The sequence below is a fragment of the Mytilus edulis genome, chromosome 3, assembly GCF_963676685.1.
Source record: "Mytilus edulis chromosome 3, xbMytEdul2.2, whole genome shotgun sequence".
NCBI classification, from domain to species: domain Eukaryota; kingdom Metazoa; phylum Mollusca; class Bivalvia; order Mytilida; family Mytilidae; genus Mytilus; species Mytilus edulis.
Genome location: NC_092346.1, coordinates 15,332,092 through 15,353,166, shown reverse-complemented (window position 1 = coordinate 15,353,166; position 21,075 = coordinate 15,332,092). Strand labels below are relative to the sequence as shown.

Below are 21,075 nucleotides of genomic sequence, written 5' to 3'. Positions count from 1 at the left end.
TACTAATCAACATCACTGCACACTTAAAGGTATCCGGGTGCATTGACCTTGATTCGAAACGGTTATAACACTGATGTCAACTTCTAAATAAGTCCTTTAATTTACACGTATAGTTTATGCATTAATATCTCAATTAAACATTTGCAATAACATATAAATCTATCATGATCATAATATATATATATATTTATCCTGCAATTATACAGATAAATCCCTACAGATATCGATATGCTGCAAGATATCGCTTTAACGCTCCGCCTAATATAAAAATAAGAAGATGTGGTATGATTGTCAATGAGATAACCCTCCACAAGAGACAAAATGACAACTATATGTCACCGTACAGCCTTCAACAATGAGAAAACCCATACCGCATAGTCCGCTATAAAAGGCCCCGAAATAACAAATGTAAAACAATTCAAACGAGAAAACTAACAGACTGGTTTATGTACAAAATAATGAACGAAAACCAAATATGATATACAGTAACTAACGACAACCAGTGAATTACAGGCTCCTGATTTGGAACAGGCGCATACAGAATATGGCGGGGTTACACCAGCTTTTAGGTGCGTCAACCCTCCGCTAACCTAGGACAGTGGTGTAACGGTACAACATAAGAACAAACTATAAAAATAAGTTGAAAAGGGTGTAACTCATCAGATCGATCATAAGCAGAAATACATCTAACAAAAACACAGAGTGGACGTGGCAGGGTACTTATTCATCCCACAACAAAAAGACACTAAGAACAGATCTGAGACTCCTCGCAGTTACTGACAGCTACATTAGATCAAGCCAATAACAACTAATAAAAAAATTATGCATCTAAGACTAAAATATCAATCAGTACACATCCAACATCCATTGGATTTACTGTATCTATGATGCAAATTCTTGAATGGTTCAGCTTTTGCTATACAGGGGCCATAACAGCTTACCATACGATTTGCTCGTCATGTCATGCTGAACGTCGACCTTAATTGATACCAATCTTGTTGGGGTTTTATTTCAAATTGTGCATAGTCGTCTCAATGGTAATCATGGCAATCATACCACATCTACTCAATAGCATTGCTGCTAATTTAATTTAGATTTTTGTTTTGGTTAATATTTCTCCTCTTTCATTTTTGTTTATAAATTTTTGTTTTACCCGCCCAAAGTTTTAGTCATTTTTTAAATAATAAAAAACAACTTTTTGTCTACTAATTTCCATGGCAAAATCTCATCACACTTCGCTTAAACTACAGTTTATGACAGGTAGCTTTGGCTATTCGGTAAAGATCTTTTTTAGATTTATGCTCTAAAATGTTTAACATTTTTCACTTTCAAGACTTCAAGTCTCGAACGTATCGTGTGATTAAAATCGTTTTTGAAAGTTTTCCATTACTATTTTATTGCTATACGATTCTGTTGCGCGGTTACAAAATATCGGTAAAGAATTTCGAAACACATTAAAACACTACTCCTCTTGGTGATATTTCAAAATTACACAAAATAGAAAGGATAGGTTTATTTATTATTTAAATCGACGGCATAAAAAATTAATCAATAGCACATAAAGGACGTGAAATGAAATCATATGTATTGATAATATGTTTAGGGCTTTACGAAATAATTGTATGCTCATTGCTACACGAAGAATACACTAAACGAATAACCACTTCCAGGTTTAGTACAGAACATGCCGATCAGTTAAGTTTTATTCGTGACATAGAGTATACAGGGCGTATTATTGTGAACACCACAAGAAGAGAGGGTTTTGTTGAACGGTTCTGTTTGAATCATACAGGATATATTTTTCGTCGACGGGTACGTTTAAATGATTGAAATGAGAGCATTATTTAAGTTTTATTATCCGTTTAATTTTTTCCCCATTTTTTTCATTTTTTTTTCTTTTCTCTTTAACTTGTCAACTTATGTTCCCTTATTTAATGGACCTTGATATTATCCCTAAATCTTAAAATTAACGGTTGCTGATACGGGACACTCTTTAAAATAAAAACAATAATTACACTATTGTATGATAAGAACAGCAAATAAACTAAGTTAAAATAGTAAGATAAAAAAAATAATAATAAACACCCAAAACATGCCACAGGGTTCATGCCTCACACACACTTTGCTTTTATTGTAGTTCAGTGTTTCTTATCCGTTGTTTTCCTCTTAAAGTTGATGTGGTTCCCTCGGACTTAGTTTGTTACACGGTTTTGTTTTTGCTGTATTGAATTATGACCAGCGGTATACTATTGTTGCTTGTATTCATGTGGTTCAATTCAAAAGTTTAACACTTTTCGAGTATTTGAATATTATGTATTCCATGTGTAAACTATAAGCAATAGGTCCACTATATTTGTTGTATGGAAGGATTGTAAGCTGTACATGTCTGTCTGGCATGGTTCATCTGACCTTGACCTCATTTTCATGGTTCCTCGGTTAAGTCTGTTTCTTAGAACCTATAAGCAATATGTCAACTATATTTAGTGTATTGAATGATTGTAAGGTGTACATGTATTTGTTTTTTGGTTTATATGACATTGACCTCATTTTTCTTGGATCATGTTAAGTTGATGTGAGGGTTGTAGTAAAGCTTTATATTTAAGACTATCAACATAATGTCAATGATTAGTAAAGAAGTTGAGACATTTCAGCGTGTGCACTCCTGTTGGTTATACATCTCATTTTAACATATTTGTTTTTGGATAAATCCTCAGCATTTTGTGGATTGTGGAATCTGTCAGATGTTTGTACTTGTTCAATCACTAGACATAACATTGGTAAATAATAGCATACATACTATGGGCAGTGAACTGTGAGTGTATATAAAATTCTAAAACAAAGAGACCCTGTACTAGATTAAATTTATGGAAATGTTTACTTCCTCATTCAACTTTAATGGTGTGGTTTGTCCATTTACTGACGGAGGAGATACTAAGGAGTGTAGAATTTACACAAAACTATTAGTTTATTCTTTTTAAAAGATATTATTTACGTCTTAAATCAAGAACGGCATGAGGCTAGTCGTGTTTCTTCATGCTTTTTTCATATTAGTATTAGATGTTGATGTCAAATAATGTAATACAAATAAATCCTAAAGTCTAAGCTTAGAGATAGTAAGAGACGTTGTTCTTATTCTAAAGTTAAAGACCGTCTACCTTTTATACATATTGTTTCATTGCCATTTGCTGCTGAGTTGCTTCTAACGCGTTTATGCTGTAACTCCTATTGATCATTTTCGTATTGTTCACAAAATTAGTATAATTCAGTTTCCCATTGACTTAATTTCAATTGAAGAGCAGTTTCAACATTTTTTTTTCTAAATCTGCTTGAAACGATAGATTTCAAGCAATGAGCTGTATTGTTGTATCTCTCTATAGTTTCAGATTGGTGACCTCTTTTACTATATATTTGATATTGATAAATTATCTAGAAAAGCAAACAAGCAAATAAAAGACACAGATATACGAAATATACGACTTGATACCGAGGTGAGATGTATATTCATTTATTTCTTAATGTATTAATTAATTAATTATATTTCTATCGAATAATACAAAATTAAAAGTACTCCCAAAAGTTATTATTTTTAGTCGTTTGTTATTGTTTTCGTCATATTTTAGATACCTCGCTAGTAGTTGTATTTGTGCCGTGAACTGTTTTTTCAACCTAATTTGACATGCAGTTCTTTGATAATCTTTGTTCCATTGATGCACAACCGGTAAATATAACGTAGAGTGATCGTTTGCTTAATATCCAGTTGCAAATATTTCATTCATATTCATGACGATAAAAAAACTAATAATAAATTGAAAGGAGTGTTCTGAGACGTGGATCGACCTGAGTTCAGAACAGGAATATTGACTACCACTACCAACCAAATGGGGTTATTTTGTATAGTGACATATATTTTGTCTTCAGTGCAACAGGCCATACATGAACCTCTCCAAATGGTGTTACAATGTTTCATTGATGTGCTGAGGAAACTTTGCCTACAAGAAGCATTGGAATTATCACATTCTGACCGGATGTGGCTGTATATTCATGCATCCCTCACAGCTATATGGACGCTTTAGGATAACCTGGGATGACCACATTTCTATACCCCTGTCAACCCTTCGTGATTAATGTAATTAAAAGCTTTATATACAAAACTATCATCAACATTGTTGTTGTAAAAATGCTTGTTTCAAAAGAACTTGGTGTATGGTGTGTTGTTCCCTTTTTTATACGCTTAAGATAATTTCAAAAGTTCAAACCCGTAATGTGTTATAGCACGTTACCTCAACTCGTATTCAAAAACAATAAGCCAAGTACGTATATCAAAGTCAAAGTCAACGAATGAAAGACTTTCAACAATTTTGTTATACAAATGTAACACATGACGGGTGCCACATGACTTTGTGTAGCAGATTTTATTTACCCTTCTGGTTCCGGTTTTTGGTTGGGTAAGTGTTGCCCATTCGTTAGTTTTCTATACGCTTTGTATATTGTATACTTGTCTATTGATCGTTTGTCGTTTTTTGCCAAGTCATTGTCAGTTTGTTTTGGACTTATGAGTTATCCCTTTTATATCTTTCGCCTTACTTTAACATTAATTTTCCTGCGAAATGTCAACTGCTATAAGCGTACAACAAAGTAGACAAGAGCTTGGGAAACGTTGTGATAAGTTTTTTTGTAAGTATCAAAGGAGTTGTGGTATGATTGCCAATGAGAAAATTATCCAACAAATATCATTTAAAGTTGATGTAAGCAACAATAGCTTTCATTGTGCTTGTTTTTAAGAACCCGCAGTTAACACCTGAGCTATGTTTTTGCGGCATACCCCGAAAAATTTATTAACAAGTGATATCGAATGCTTCATGTTATTTCTGAGGAAGAAAACGAATCAACGATACTCCTAGCTGCATTGATACAACATACATGTATATAGTATATGTGAATGTTTAAGTTGTTTGTGTTTCATTTTGATTGTACCCCATTGTAGGTAGAGTTTATTCAGCAGGAAGTTCGTCAACCGAGAGTGCTGAAGACTGCCGATCCAGAATGGTATAAGCTATGGCACTTGGTAAGTCATATAACTATCTTTACTCAAGACAAGCTAAACAATAAGAACATTTTGTATCCTGTTGACGTACATGTTACTGCAACTAAGCCAGCAGTAAGGGGAATTAAATATAAAGCACTTGATATTTTACAGAATAACGACATCTCACCTTCCATGCAGATCAATGAAGCTTGGAATATTGGGTATACCGGACGTGGTATTAAGATTGCTATCCTTGACGATGGTTTACAGACTGATCATGCAGATCTTGTTTCAAATGTGGTATGTTAATTATTTGTATTCTATATGTACTCTTCTGTTATACCGATTGATTATTGTTGTTAATAAGCACATTCACTGCAATGCTTTATATGATATCGTGTCAGTCAACAAATTTGGTGATCGATTCATTTACACGAATTTAGCAAGGAACAAAATGACGGGAATATCAATTGGCTCGAATATCCATAAACTTATATAAATATATAAAAAAAAAAATAACAAAAGTTTAACTGACATCTAATATTGATAAAAACGACCTTTATACATCTTACTATTGTTATATTTCAGGATCTAGTGAACGATTATGATTACGTAGATGACGATAACAATCCTATGCCTCCCTATGGAAGCAGGTGAATATCAATGATTATGAAATTGAGATTGGGAATGGGAAATGTGTCAAAGAGACAACAACCCGACCATAGTGCAGAAAATAGCCGAAGTCCACTAATGGGTCTTCAACACATACAAGATCAACAAAGGCCAGAGGCTCCTGACTTGGGACAGGCGCAAACATACGGCGGGTTAAACATATTTTGTGAGATCTCAACCCTCCCCCTATTCCTTTAGCCAATGTAGAATAAACAAACACACAGCAATACGCACAGTAAAAATCAGTTTAAAAGAAGTCCGAGTACGATGTCAGATTTAGTAACAAAACTAGATGAGTCAAAGCGACACAAATGGCTCCGTCCCAAAAAGTTGAAAAATCTGCAATTTCAATAACACATGTGGACACAAACATGATGGTAGTCTCACATTGATATGTTCATAATTATAAATTAACAAAGAGAAACAAAACTTAAACTTGATCTGTAACTCATCATGAGTAACTCACATACCAAAAATCAGCCCAATATATCTGAAAATGTTTAGAAAAAAAGTCTGTATAACTGTTATTTTCATCAACTTATCAAAGTCTAAAGCCCGTAATTTCAGCAAAAATTAGCGGAGCGGGACAAAACTTAAAATTGACCTGTATCTCATCATGGTTACCTCTCATACCAAAAATCAGCCCAATATCTGAAAGCGTTTAGAAAAAAAGTCCGTATAACTGTGATTTTCAACAATTTTCAAAGTTGTAAATCCTTAATTTTGGCAAAAATTAATGGAGAGGAACAAAACTTAAACTTGATTTGTAACTCATCATGGTTAACTCACAAACCAAAAATCAGCCCAATATCTGAAGGCGTTTAGAAAAGAACTCCGTATAATGGTTTGTTGCGGAATGACGGAAGGGTAAAACTATATGGCACCGACAACTTCGTTGCGGGGCCATAAAAAACTATATGCATAGTTTTGCTTGTTCACACCAGACTGATGGCGAATATCTTTTCAAATACCACAACAAGAAATTATTTGTTTTCTAGTAATAGTTGAAACATAAATGTTGCAATTATTGTTTTTTTTTTTACTAGTTAATCTTTACATCTTTTATGAACTTTTTGGATATAACATGTATTAATGATTTATTGATATATTTTCAGTCATGGAACAGAAGTTGCAGGACTCATAGCAGCAGAAAAAGATAATAACGAGTGTATTGTTGGTGTTGCACATCAGTCAACTATAGTTGGTAAGTTTGGTATCCCCTCATACATGTCTCTTATTTCAAATAATACATTGCACGGAGTTCCAGTATTTCTGAACTGCTTAACATGCAAAACAAAGTTTCCGGTGATAGCTTCCTGATAAGAGATTCAATATATTGATTTTGTTTATTTTGTTTAAACGTAGTGACATTTGAACATTTTAAGTTAACAAACGTTCATCGTTTTCATAGGTAGAATTCGTGATGTGAAAGTTCTACAATGAAAACGATACAAGCTGTACACATGTAATTTGACAGACCAGATGCGCGTTTCCTGTACAAAAGACTCATCAGTGGATCTAAAATATAAAAAGTTGACAAGACAAACAAAAAAGGAAGTTGAAGGCAAATAAAACTAAAAAGCGGTGCCAAATACAACAAAATTAATTTATACCTTGGGATAAAATTGATTAGTGTTTCGAATAAATCAACATTGTTTTTACAGTAACTGGACAATAATGACCGACTAAGTGGTTACAATACAACTGTCTGTGTTTAACACATTTTGGCAAAATGTCTAAAATTATCATAGGTCAAATTATATACTGTGACATTGGAAAACGTAAATAGTTAGGTTCTGGGTTTGGGATTGGTTGTGCTGAAGAAAGCCATATACTATGAATCATTAATATGTATGACAAGCGTGATGAAAACTTTTCAATACTAAGAGTTAATTGATGTTTACTTGGTATTTCAGGTGTACGTTTACTTGGCAATCGTGGATTAACAGATTCAGAAGAAGCACAAGCTCTCAATCATCATATAAATGAAATAGACATATATTCTAATAGCTGGGGCCCTCCAGATGGGTACGGTTTTTTTGGACCTGGAACTTTAACAAAAGAAGCTCTGAAAGCAGGAGTTGAAAATGTAAGTTTATACTATGACTTCGTTAACACTATTTTGCGTAGCTTTAATTTTGAGTGAATGTATATATACAAATATTATATTTAATCATGCTAGTGTTAAGAATTCATCATGACAAATGGACACATATGGCCGTATTTTCACCTCAAAAACTACTCTGTGTACATACTTACCTGTGCTGTTTGGAAAGTTTTAAGGCCTAGCATCCACTAGATATATAAAAGTTAAATGCATTTTATGTTTAAGAAAGATAACATCTTTCTTGGTTTTTGATAGGCATTTTTTTACCTTTCTGCAGAAGGTGTATGAAGGTTTCTGAAACACAAAATGCATTTAACTTTTATATATCTAGTGGATGCTAGGCATTAAAACTTTTCCAACTTCACAGGTAAGTCTGTACTCCGAGTAGTTTTTGGCATGTAAATACAGCCATATTTGTCCGTTTGTTATGATGAACCTTAAATGTTTTACAACGGCTCGTTTGTAAAGTTAGCAAACCTTACATAATATATATTACCAATAATATTTGACAGTGCGACACACCACATCAAATACTACAAAATAAAAATTAGGAATACAAAATATTAATTAAAATGTATTAAAGCATTGATTTTAACTAACATACATTGATTTCCAAGTGAAATGAAGATATGTTCAACTGTTGCAATTTCACGTACGTATTTGCTACGTGCGATCATTAATTAATGTGTTGTTTTGTCAATCGTATGATATTCTGTTTTTGAATGAAATTAAAAGTTTGTTTTTAGTTATATTGCAGTCTTAAATTTTTTTACAAAACATGTCAATCTCAAAAAGTACTGTAAACCAACTAATTTTCGCGAATGATTTTTTTCGCGACTTTCACATTAAAAAAAAAATGCAAATATTAATTGTCGCGAAAAGGTAACACTTGGATCTTTCCCCATTTAACTGCATCAAGTTCATTTGAAAATCGCGAAATGATATATATCCGCGAAAAGAGCTAAATTAACGCGAAATTAAAGTATCCACGAAAATAAGTTTTTTTACAGTATTATATCTCTTTCGGTAAATATTTGTCATATTTCGTTTGAAAAAATTGTTTGAAATGTTTATGAAAATATCAACTCAAATGTCAATGACCTAACATACTCTAAAAAGGGACATCTTGCACGAACGATATCGCGGTAGAAATGAATAACAATATTTTCATTAGAACTGTACTTACCCATATTTTACGATGGTCATATATAATTATTCACAAATGTATTAACTCAAACTCTAATTCAAATATGATTCATGTAATTCAATTAATTTCTTGAGCAGGGTAGGAATGGTAATGGCGTCATATTCATATTTGCATCAGGAAATGGTATGACACGGGACAATTGTAATGGTGATGGATACGTCAACAGTATTTATACTGTGGCTATAACTAGCGTACAACAAGGACAAAATGCGTGGTACTCTGAAGTATGTGCTCCAGCTTTGGCTGCAACATATGGTGGAAGCGAGGAAGATAGATATTTAGTAAGTATCAATGAATTACGCCTTCCGACCACACATCAGAACATAAAAATATGTATTATAGTTTAATAAACATGTCCAGTACATTTTTTTCGGTCATAGTTAAGAAATCAGATTTTTTGTGAACTACTCTTTATATTCCAATAGAGTGACACAATTTAAATACTATATACATAAAACATAGTTGAGAGGGTGATAGAGCAGATTGTTACCCCGAGAAAACATTCTCAAACGAGGCGGAGCCAAGGTTGACAATGTCTCTTCGATGGGTAACAATCTGCTCTATCACCCTCTCAGCTATGTGTTATTTGATTTATTATACTGAATGTTCTGTTATTACTGTCTATTACATTTCAAATTCAAAGTAATAAACTATGACGTCTTCTACATAACAACCATTCATATTTAATAAAGCGCACAATTGATCAAGCGTCTCCGTGAAGGGTTATTATAGAGTATTTTCCATTGGCTAGAGTAAATTATCTACCTCGTATTAACCAATCAAAATCTTGCATTTTGACATGAAGTATTATAAAATGCAGTATTACGCATTTCACAGTAAAAACATTGAGCATTTTATAAACAATGATAAATACACTATCTTTGTCTTTTATTTGCATTTTCTTCATATGGTTTTTTTTTAGACTACCACTACAACTACCGATGCATGTAAAACAAATGGTACCCAAGGTACATCGTTTTCAGCACCAATAGCATCTGGAATAATTGCTCTTGCTCTTCAAGCAAAGTAAGTGTACATGATATCTGCATAACAAGGTCAAAGAGAATAGTTAATTATATTTATAAAAATAAGAAGTGGTATAACTGTCAATGAGACAACTCTCAATAAGAGACCAAATGACATAAAAATTAACAACTATATGTTACCGTACGGCCTTCAACAATGCGTAAACCCCATACCACATTGTCAGCTATAAAAGGCCCCGAAATGAAAAATGTAAAACAATTCAAACGAGAAAACTAACTGCCTAATGTATGTACAAAATAATGAACGAAAAACAAATATGATATACAGCAACAAACGATAACCACTGATTTACAGGCTCCTGACTTGGGACAGGCACATACAGAATATGGCGGAATTAAACTTGTCTACTTTTATTCAAAATGCAAATCGAGTGAATATTCGTTGTCTATATTGATGTCACTATAAATAATTTAAACTGATAATTTCCCACGAAAAAAAACGAGTTTAATGTAATAATTGGTAATGTGCAAAGAAAAAATACATATCCAATGTGACAATCAAAAGTGTTCTGTTCAATAAAATTAGCAAACACCTGCCTAAAAATATAAACGACGAAAAAAAAAAAAACATAACATAGAAAACCAGAGATTAAGCAACACAAACCCAACATTTCGGAAAGAACTCTTGTTTATCTGAATGGTGTTACACCCTTTCGGCTGCTTATGCAAGTGGAAATCCAGTAATAAGTCGTTTCAGCGCGTTTACAAATTTGATGCCCTCACCATTCTAAAAGTAACGTTCTGGCATGTCAATTGTACCTAAGCATAGCATTTCTTTCGGAATTTTGAAAACTCATTGCTCTTCAACTACGTACTGTATTTGGCCTTTTTCACCTTTTTGATTCGGGCGTCACTGATGCCTCTTTTGTAGACGAAACGTGTGTCTGGCTTTCAAAATTTTAAAACTGGTAACAATGATGAGTTTATCCTCTTTATGTTATGTGACTGATTCTAATCATAATGAAAATACCATGTTGTTAAATCACGTAAAATTTTCTACTATATGAATGATTCGAGGATAATAATCATAATAAAATCTAGAACTTTTACTGCGAAGGACATAGTGAGATTGGTTGTTATCATGTGAAAATCACATTTCTGGTTTTCCATATTGATTCGACATTTTTTATCGATTGATGGAACCTCGTATCGTTTGATTTCTTTTATCGCATACTATCATCCTAATTGGTAGCTTTTAGGTCCGTTTGGCCGAAAGTTTTCATATTTGAACAAATTATATGTCATTATTTTTAGATGTCCATTTTGTTCCGCTATTCTAATTGGACAATTGTTGCGGCACTTTGACCGTGTATGGCCATTTTAAGGATACTGATACCTTTTGTATACTACTCCGCTAAGGTCATTTCCCAAAAAGTTTTCAAACAATGTTTATTGTTTGTGTTATTCTTCTAATTACTACACTTTACCACAATTAACATTTAAAACATTAGTTATGGACATTGCTTTATTTTCACCCATTTGTAGCAAAACGTCACCTTGTGAACACTACTTATCTTTGTACTGGGTTTTCTTCATGATTTCTCACTGTTATGTAATTTTAGTTACATTTTTGCCGGAATTATAGGACTTTCACATTTATTATTTTTTTGGGTTCACTGTGACACAATCAGTTTTCTGAAACCTTTTGTAGTGAATTATCTCTTAATTGAATATCATTCTGGAATAATGCCAACATTTGCAACAATCGACGAATTCCCAGCCTAATTTGGAGACTTTGACGATGCGTATATATCCTGACGGCACATTGAACTACACAGTAGCATCCTCGTTAAACATGATCATGATAATGAAGCACTATTATTATCATTATAAAGTATCTTTCACAGCGCATCATATAATATGTAAATTACCCAAAGCGCTTTAATTTCCAACATAATATGAATTCACATATACAAGTATTAAAAATAGAATAGGAAAGCCACTGATAAAAAATTAAGCAAATGAGAAATGATCACTCATTACTTTTAAAAAGATTAAAAAAGAGATGTCAAAATTTATAAAAAATCTGATTTTAAATTTCTTGCATATAAATTATAAATCTATAGTATTAAATCAACTAATAAAATAATTTCAAAAAAAGGAGCATGGAAAAAAATAAAAAGCCAATGAAACCGTATAAATTAAATTATATAGGGAAAATTCAAATATTACAATGAGGTAGAAATATTTTAAAGACTATGAAAAAGCATGTCTGAAGAAAAAAAATTCTTGTTTTTCTTAAAAACGTTCACAGAATGTATGTTTTGTAGTTCATTTGGGAAATCCTTCCACAGAATGGCGCCTGCTTTGTCGAATTTTCTTTCCCTTTAGTTTTAGTTCTTACATTTGGCGTTGTTAAAATCATGGCATTTTTAGGGGATTTCAGTGCGCTCATCGGTTTGTAAATAGTAACGAGTTCTTGTGGGTAGACCGGTGTGTCCTCATGCAAAGCCTTGAACACATACACACGAAGTTTATTTTGGTATCAATAAGTTGCATGCAGCCGATGAAGACACTGCGATTGTATGTACAAATGATAGTTACATCATGAAATGATATTGACGTTTTTTTACAGTCCTTATCTAACGTGGAGAGACGTTCAACATTTGATAGTGTTAACATCATCTAGGAAAGGATTTAATGACACATATTCTGACTGGTCAGTAAATGGAGCAAACAAGGAATGTAAGTTGCCGTACATAATTTCCTTTCTATCTTAATAATTTGTTTTATATTATTAAGTATATTTATCGTTAATATAATCCTTTCCTTCTCGGTAAAAGCTCTACTCTATTTATATGAACCAAACACTGAGTGGACGGGCATATATTATGACATGTTCGTGAATCCTTCATTTTATCTGTCCTTCTGAAATTAGTTGTATAAAGCCTGTCAATTTTATCTAATTGTTTTAAAATGTTTCCTTACAAGGAAGGGATAAATTGGACTTAAAAAAACATCTCAGATTCAAACAGAAATATCTATGAAACTAGCATTATCAAGATGCTTAATTTCTTGATTGACAACATATTAGTTACGTTTGTGCTCTTCTTTTTGCCTACTTGTTTCTTATTCATATTAGGCAGACCTCATTACAAAAGCTTTTTTCGGATGAGTGAAAAGAAGCAAGCATTATCATTTAACTTCAAGTTTCGGTAGAAACATGGTATAAATAATTCAAATTTGGTGAATGTGTTGAACGCCCTTGACTAAACGATACAACAGGACAATTTCACCACAGACGCAATCACGATAGCGCAAGTTGGTGGACCGTTAGGGAATATCTGTTTTACAAATGGCGACGGATATTTTTCCATTGTCGTTACCAAAATCCTCCTGTCCACGAATGTGAGGTATTAAATTAGATTTATCACAGGATTAGTACTAACGTGAGCTACACGATGGTGCTATATGTGTAACCGAACATAGCACAACATGGAAAACTAAAGACTAAGCAACACGAACCCCACAAAAAATCGATGTGATCCCAGATACACTGGAAGAGAAGCAGATCCTACTCTACTAGTGGCACCCATCATGTTGGTCATGTAATGACTATACTGGTAATAAGTCGTATTCGGTAGGTCACATTCGAATACAAGAGGACCTGGTTGTGGCTACAACAATTGAAACAAATCTGTCGTCATCTGTGAAACAGATATTCTATGACCATACAGTGCTGAGTGTGATGTTTAAAAATGGTGCTGGGTAGAATCACACATCCATAATAAGTTTCAATTTTCTTATTTCTATTTCTAAACCACAAGAGAGGGTTATGTAAATATCTAAAGATAGAACTAATCAACAAACAAAAATAAAGGCATTTAATGTTATCCATAAAAATAAGAAGATGTGGTATGATTGCCAATGAGACAACTCTCCATAAGAGCCAAATTAACACAGAAATTAACAACTATATAGGTCACCGAACGGCCCTCTGCAATGAAAAAATCCCATACCGCACAGTCAGCTATAAAAGGCCCTTATATTAATCTCTAGACAACTACTATTTTTTTTTTAATTTGTTCATTTATGCCCTCTTTCAGTTAAGTCTCAGGTTTTTTCGTTTTAAACAATCCAATTATTGTAAACATGAATACGCTTGAAATTTATTATTACCAACATCTTTCATATATTTTGCAGTTAGCCAAGTCCTTGGGTATGGTCTAATGGATGCCGACGCCATGGTCAGTAAAGCTAAAACATGGGCCACTGTTCCAGTACAACACACCTATACAACTCGAACTAGGTTTCCTTTTATGTATGTATTTCCTTGCAATATGATATTCACAACTAAACAGATTCAAGATATTGCTTTTTTATACTCAATCTTTTTTGCCTTAATTGTGACACCATACACCCATCTCCTATGTTTATTTCTTAGCAGTTACGTCTAATATTGTCCGCACTTGTTTTTTTTTTTAATAGCTTCAAAGTGTTCCGTTTCTTCTGCTGTTGGAATCCATTATCAGCTATAATTATAAAACTAGAACACACCCGCGAAATCGCGGGCATTTAGCGTGGTTGAAAGTATTTAAACTGTTGTTGGATGAATTTTTGTAAAGATTTTATGACTGGAGGATTTCAGGAAAGGAATCAAAAGTCATAGGTACTTGGGAACAGGACAGTTTTTTTTTAGCCCTCCACCTTTTTTTTTAAATCCGTTATTTTTTTTGTTTTCTATTAATTTCGATAATTTTCGCGTTTTTCTGTATACTATGAACAGACATGTACTATAATCTCTATATAATTTATATATGACCGCCGTTCATTAGTATATTTGGAATTGATAGTAAATAGCAAATACAATGTACACTTTATGTATAGTATATGTATGTTCATAGTATACAGAAAAAGTGAAAAGAACCTATGAAAATTATGTGTAATTTTAAACAATCCTAAACGGAAGACGGAAACAATATCCGGACGCCTTTATTTTCGTTTTCCTCCCAAAATAACCAAAACGGAATAATTGTAAGCGAGGATGACAAATGCGACTATGCATGGTATCTTTGTTGACTTTACCTTTAGGGCACAAAGGCATGATGATTCATTTATTGTGGAGGGAAGAGAAGCGACACACAAAATGAGGTCTTCTCATTTAATAGTATAGATATCTGTGTAATATCTAAGATTTGTTCATACAATGTGTACATGTACTCAACACTTAACATGTACAAATACTAGATAGTTCAACCTCTCTTGCTTTTGTAAAATAAGCAATTACTGATAATCTGTAAAAACTAAATACAATTAGTTTTGTATATGATATCAAAACCATTCCTGTGGCAATTTTAGCTATTTTAGCAGTTTGACCTAATACATCAATATTTACTCATCCACAATAGTGGAAAATAAGACAATTTACATTGTACGTCATTTGTCTGCTTCAAACAATATAACTAGATGATCAAGGCGTGAAAGTTTATAAACGTATCTGTGTAGTACAAAGGTGCATGCCAGGAAGCTATAATAGGTATATCTATGGCAACTGGATCGATGCCACTGCTGGTGGAGTTTCCTCCCCGAGAGTATCACCAGCCCAGTAGTCGTTTCTTTTGTGTTGACATGAATTTTCATTGATATGGTCATAATTTTAACTGTAATTAAAACTTAAAATGTTTGAAATACTAAGGATGTTCAACACCAGAAATAGAATACCTTAACAGAATTTGGCAAAACGCTTCAGAATTTTGGTCCTGAACGCTCTTCGACTTGGTACTTTCTTTGGTCTTTTTATTTTTTTTATTTGAGCGTCACTGATGAGTCTTTTATAGACGAAACGCGCAATCGTAAAACATTTTAATATAAAAACAAATGATGTGGTATGATTGCAAATGAGACCAAATGACAAAGAAATTAACAACTGTAGGTTACCGGAGGGTCTTCAACATTTAGAAAAAAACACATACCGAAAGCTATAAATGGCCCCGAAATGACAAATGTAAAACAATTTAAACGAGAAAACTAACGGCCTGATTTATGAACAAAATAATGGACGAAAGACAAATATAATATATAGCAACAAACGACAATTACTGAATTACAGGCTCCTGACTTGGGACAGGCACATACAGAATGTGGCGGGTTAAACTAGCTTGAAGGCGCCAACTTCCCCCTAACCTGGGACAGTGGTGTAACAGTACAACATAAGAACAAACTCCCTTTCTCGCTACATTGAAGACCTGTTGATGACCTTCTGCTGCTGTCTTTTCTATGGTCGGGATGTTGTCCCCTTGACACATTCCCCTTTTCCATTCCCAATTTTATTATAAATCAGTTGAAAAGGGCTCAGCTCATCAGATCGATACAAAACAGAAATACATCTAACAAAAACACAGACCGGACGTGGCAGGATGCTCATACATCCCAACAACAACAGCACAGATCTGAGAGTACTCGCAGTTACTGACAGCTAGTTCAAAGCCAATAACAACCAATACAAAAATCATACATCTAAGACTAAAATATCAATCAGTACACATCCAACATCCATTGGATTAAGTGTAAAGACTTTATCAACAGTCAGAGAAAAACATGAGCATGTACAATGCCAGATACAGTTATCGACAGATTGTAGAGCCATGAATGTGCATATGTATGTAAAATAATAGTTTGATTTTGATCTACTGATAATAAATTCAACATTAATACCAATAAACACTATATTTAAAGACCTACATTAATTACAGTATTGAATTGGTAACCTTTTAGAATAAGTTTATTTAAAGGATCGATATCACTACAAACCATTAAAAGTCTGAAATGGCCTATATCTGTACTCGACTGTACTGATTTTTACTCGACCAGTCTGAATTAGTCTGAGATTTACTTGATAATACTCGACTGTAGTCTGAACTATACTTAACAGTCTGAATGTGTACTTGACCAGTACTTAACCGTTTTATACGAGTCTGAACTGTACTCGACCTAGTCTGAACCGTACTCGACCTAGTCTGAACCGTACTCGACCTAGTCTGAACCATACTCGACCTAGTCTGAACCATACTCGACCAAGTCTTAACCAAACTAGTCCTATTCTTTGTATCTATTAACTGAATTTTACCAATTAAGGAATTTGTTTAATAAAAATAAAATTTAAACAACAACTTGAAATTAAAAATGTATTCAATACAGTATTGAAATTAAAATTTGACAATAATCAATCATAATATAACTTCAACTCAATATTAATCAACACTTACATAATAATATATATCAACTTTTAAAATATAAATAAAACAAGCTGATAAATAATCTAAAAAAAAAAAATTGTGACTAATATTTTCAATATTATTCAAATTTTATGAATATTTCGGAAGTATTTTATGGTAATTGGACTATTTTCACCATAAACATAAGTCAAGGATTTGTATTTACTATACAAATCCTTGATAACCTTTTAAAAAAAGGAAATGTATTCCAAAGTAACAGTAAAAAAAAATTAAATTAAGTATTTTTTTGTCAAATTAACATGGCATACATAAAGCACTTTAATATGTTCTAATTAACTCAGTACATGTGTGTTTTACAGGTAAAAAGAAAGCCCTATTTTCTTAAATTCGTGTATTACTTATCTAGAACATGCTTGTATATTCGAAAGGCCTTGTTATTTAATTTAAACAGGATGTTGCAATTTTGAATCAATGTTATTCAGAATTTAATACCTCTGACCAGGTGTGATCTTATTTATGAGTTTGCCCCAAGCAGAGGTTATACTTTATATTTCACCACTAATCAGAAAAATAATTGTTTTCTCCCTTTTTGATATAAGTTATATATTATATATATTTTTTTTTATCCTAAATATAATCAGAGATATATTTCTTTTATAAGGTTAAAATCTTTTATAAATTTTGTTGGCTGTTATATATATGTCAGTTAAAAAGAAATTTATTTAAACAGTTAAAAAAGTAGAGGGTTTTTGGTCTAGTATGGTTCAGACTGGTCGAGTATTGTTCAGACCTTTGGTTAAGTATTGTTTAGACTGGGAAAATAGGTCGAGTACATGTCAAGAATGGGTTAAGACTGTTTCAGATTGGTCGAGTAATAGTTCAGACTATTTTTAACGGCAAAGATAAGGGTCAAGTACGATTCAGTACAGTCAAGTATGGTTCAGACTGGGGTCGAGTTATGTCAAGTAAAAAACAGACCAATTCAGACTGGTCGAGTAAAAATCAGTACAGTCGAGTACAGATATAGGCCATTTCAGACTTTAATGGTTTGTAGTGTATGTTTACCCGGATCGTATCTAAATTTCTGGGCTTGATAAACAACATCTCCGTAAACATTAGGATGTGCTATCCCGTTTGAAATAATTTTTAAACAGGTACAACCAAACTTCCAAGCCTGATAGCTATGATGCGTTAATTGTCAATTGGCTCCAGATTCAATCATTGAAGTAACGTAATTATTGTCGGAATTTTGTAAATAAATTAATTATGAAGTTCTTCTTTTATTTTAGTTCTACCAGAAGTGATATGTTGTCGTCCAACACCATATTCGTTTCCAGGAGTGATAGTTTAATTCGTTGCTTAGAACAAGTAACAGTTCGTATTAAATTCTCCTACAGTAAATTTCGTGGTGTTACAGAACTATATCTTGTTTCCCCTAGCGGAACTGAAAGTAATTTACTTCATTTCCGGTATGAAGATGCCATAAAATACGAAAGAAGAGGATCGTTGACATGGACGTTTATGTCTGTTCATTTTTGGTGGGAAAATCCTGTTGGTATATGGCGACTAAAATTTGGTTCATATAAAGGATATTCTGTTGGTTAGTTTAACAAATCGTTATTCGATTTATCCTACTGAGAATCAATCTGCCTTTTTTCTATAAAGATCTTTATATATTGGTAATGATTATTTAACTATTGTTTTTCTTTCCTTTAAAACTAAGTTTGAAGTATTGTATGTCCATGTTGCATAATTTTGAAATACACATTTCAACAATCATTTTGTATATTAGATGAGCACTACATTAATTTCCATTTTGTGATGATTCTGCATCATATTTTTCAGTAACACTGATTTCCTGGTCCCTAACATTTTATGGTACTTCAATCAATCCTTTAACACGTGAGTTTTTGAGTTTTGCAAAAGTCATATATAAAAACAACATACATATTTTGCTTTCTATTTTTCATATTCAGCTGCTATGTTTATCCGTTTATACATTAAAAAAAAATTATTGTTATTCAAATATTTTGCGAACATTTTTGTCTTTGTTCATTTCATTACATTTGACCTTTTACAGACATGCGCATATCAAGGATTAATATTTTTCTGAAGTAAGCAAAATAAAGATTATTTTTTGTTTAAATTTCTTTTGAATGATTTCTTTACGTATATACATTTGTTTTTAAATAACTAATATTGAAAATGTATCTTTAATCAACAGGAGAGCGTGCAACAGCTCCAACAACACTGTCGATAAATACAAGCGATCTAAAGTCTGTTTCAACAACAACCAAATCAACATTATTACCCACAACAGTCACAGAACCGATTTCAACTAGCAAAACAACATATAGTTTGAGAACCACCACGTCCGATATACTTTCAACAGAAACAGCAACAATCGCTGATTGGGTGACAACAGATTATTTTTCATTATCTACAACTTCAACAACTGGAAGTGACTCATCTTATTTTAGTAAGTAATAAATGTTTGTTTGATTATATCCACAAATTCTAATAAAACAAAACGTTGTCTCTAATGTTTGAGCATCGTGAGTATAAAATGCATTGTAAAAATCAATAGTATGAATTTAATTAAATAATATAAATCGGAATTAATGTATTTTGATAAGTAATTAAACTTAGTCGGTATATATTCCTGGTGCAGAAAACCCTTGACATTTCGAACAATTCGAAGTTCTGTATGTTAACTGTTTAATCAGAAGAATAATCAAATGAAAAATACAAAACAACTTGTAAGGGAGCTTTCCAGATGTAATATTGTAAATACTTCTGTATGTTTTCCAAGTATTCCTCCTAATGAACAGCAAGGGAGAACACTAAATTTGTGCTTTGTTGAACACTTAATTGTATGTGGGTTCACCTTCAACCAATAATTCAATAAAATGAGCATCCCACGAATAACAATTAATCATCCAGATATATATTATGACAATTTGGGGACCCTTTAACATAATTTTACAAATTTTCACTGAAAGCTTTTTTTCAGATAGCAACAATAAGCCAGTTATTATAGGAGGAGTTGTGGCAGGTGTCATACTCATAGGTACTATTATTGTGTTCATCAGTTGGAAGATTATTGCTGGACGTGTAAAAGATGTTGATTCAACAACCACATCCACAGCACCTGCAGTGTTCTCTGCTTGAATGGAACTGTCATAGAAAGAAAAATATAAAACTGACTATAAATTTAGGATATCTCAGTTAAACAACTGAATCTGCGTTGGCATTGTTCGATGTATGCAAAACTTGTTATATATTTGTTCCGAAATGAGTATTTAGACCTTACGCATATGGTCATGACGATATGTGTATACTTATATGGTCAAAGCATACGCTCGTGGTCGGACCATATGAGTATATGAGTATTTATATTATAAAGGTATTTGTGAAATATGCATGAAAAACATTTATAACATGAACAATGATCAATGCTCATGTATCCTACGTGTGTGTATTTTCGTCAGCAAGTTAAACAAGTAGCAAGAAACGTAACAATAGACGACAAATAAAAAAAAACACGTTTCGGGCACAAGAGATTTCTCAGAATGTTTCATTGCAATTGTTTATTTATTTTAAGAATAAATAACGAAACTTGTGTAATAATTAGAACTCTTTCGATGAAACGCGGAACTCGTTTTCCAAATCAAAACGACACACGTTACGGACATGTTTGATCTTTGACCTTTTGTCTTAACGTAGTGTACTTGTTGTCTTGCCTTCCCTTTTTATCTTGTTGACTTTACCATACGTTATTCAAACAGTTGACCTCGTTTTTGAAAGTTAATGTATGTTTTTGAAGTTATCTTCCCATGTCA

General features: G+C 32.6%; 1 protein-coding gene across 1 annotated transcript; it reads left to right on the top strand.

Annotated features, from left to right (window-relative positions):
• The first annotated feature begins 1,548 nt into the window (after nt 1–1,548).
• On the top strand, nt 1,549–20,855 carry LOC139515889 (proprotein convertase subtilisin/kexin type 4-like). Its single transcript, XM_071305641.1, has 15 exons — nt 1,549–1,812; nt 3,378–3,488; nt 4,985–5,065; nt 5,198–5,326; nt 5,615–5,679; nt 6,814–6,902; nt 7,615–7,787; nt 9,090–9,293; nt 9,935–10,038; nt 12,634–12,743; nt 14,202–14,319; nt 18,523–18,833; nt 19,079–19,135; nt 19,458–19,712; nt 20,247–20,855. The coding sequence occupies exons 1-15, from the start codon at nt 1,573–1,575 to the stop codon at nt 20,402–20,404; spliced, it is 2,205 nt and encodes a 734-aa protein (XP_071161742.1). The 5' UTR covers nt 1,549–1,572; the 3' UTR covers nt 20,405–20,855.
• Nucleotides 20,856–21,075: the final 220 nt, after the last annotated feature.

Coding starts and splice junctions, on each gene's coding strand:
- LOC139515889 (XM_071305641.1), top strand. CDS start 1,573: ATGAAATCATATGTATTGATAATATGTTTAGGGCTTTACGAAATAATT. Junction 5,327..5,614: donor CAGATCTTGTTTCAAATGTG/GTATGTTAATTA, acceptor GTTATATTTCAG/GATCTAGTGAACGATTATGA. Junction 12,744..14,201: donor AAATGGAGCAAACAAGGAAT/GTAAGTTGCCGT, acceptor TATATTTTGCAG/TTAGCCAAGTCCTTGGGTAT.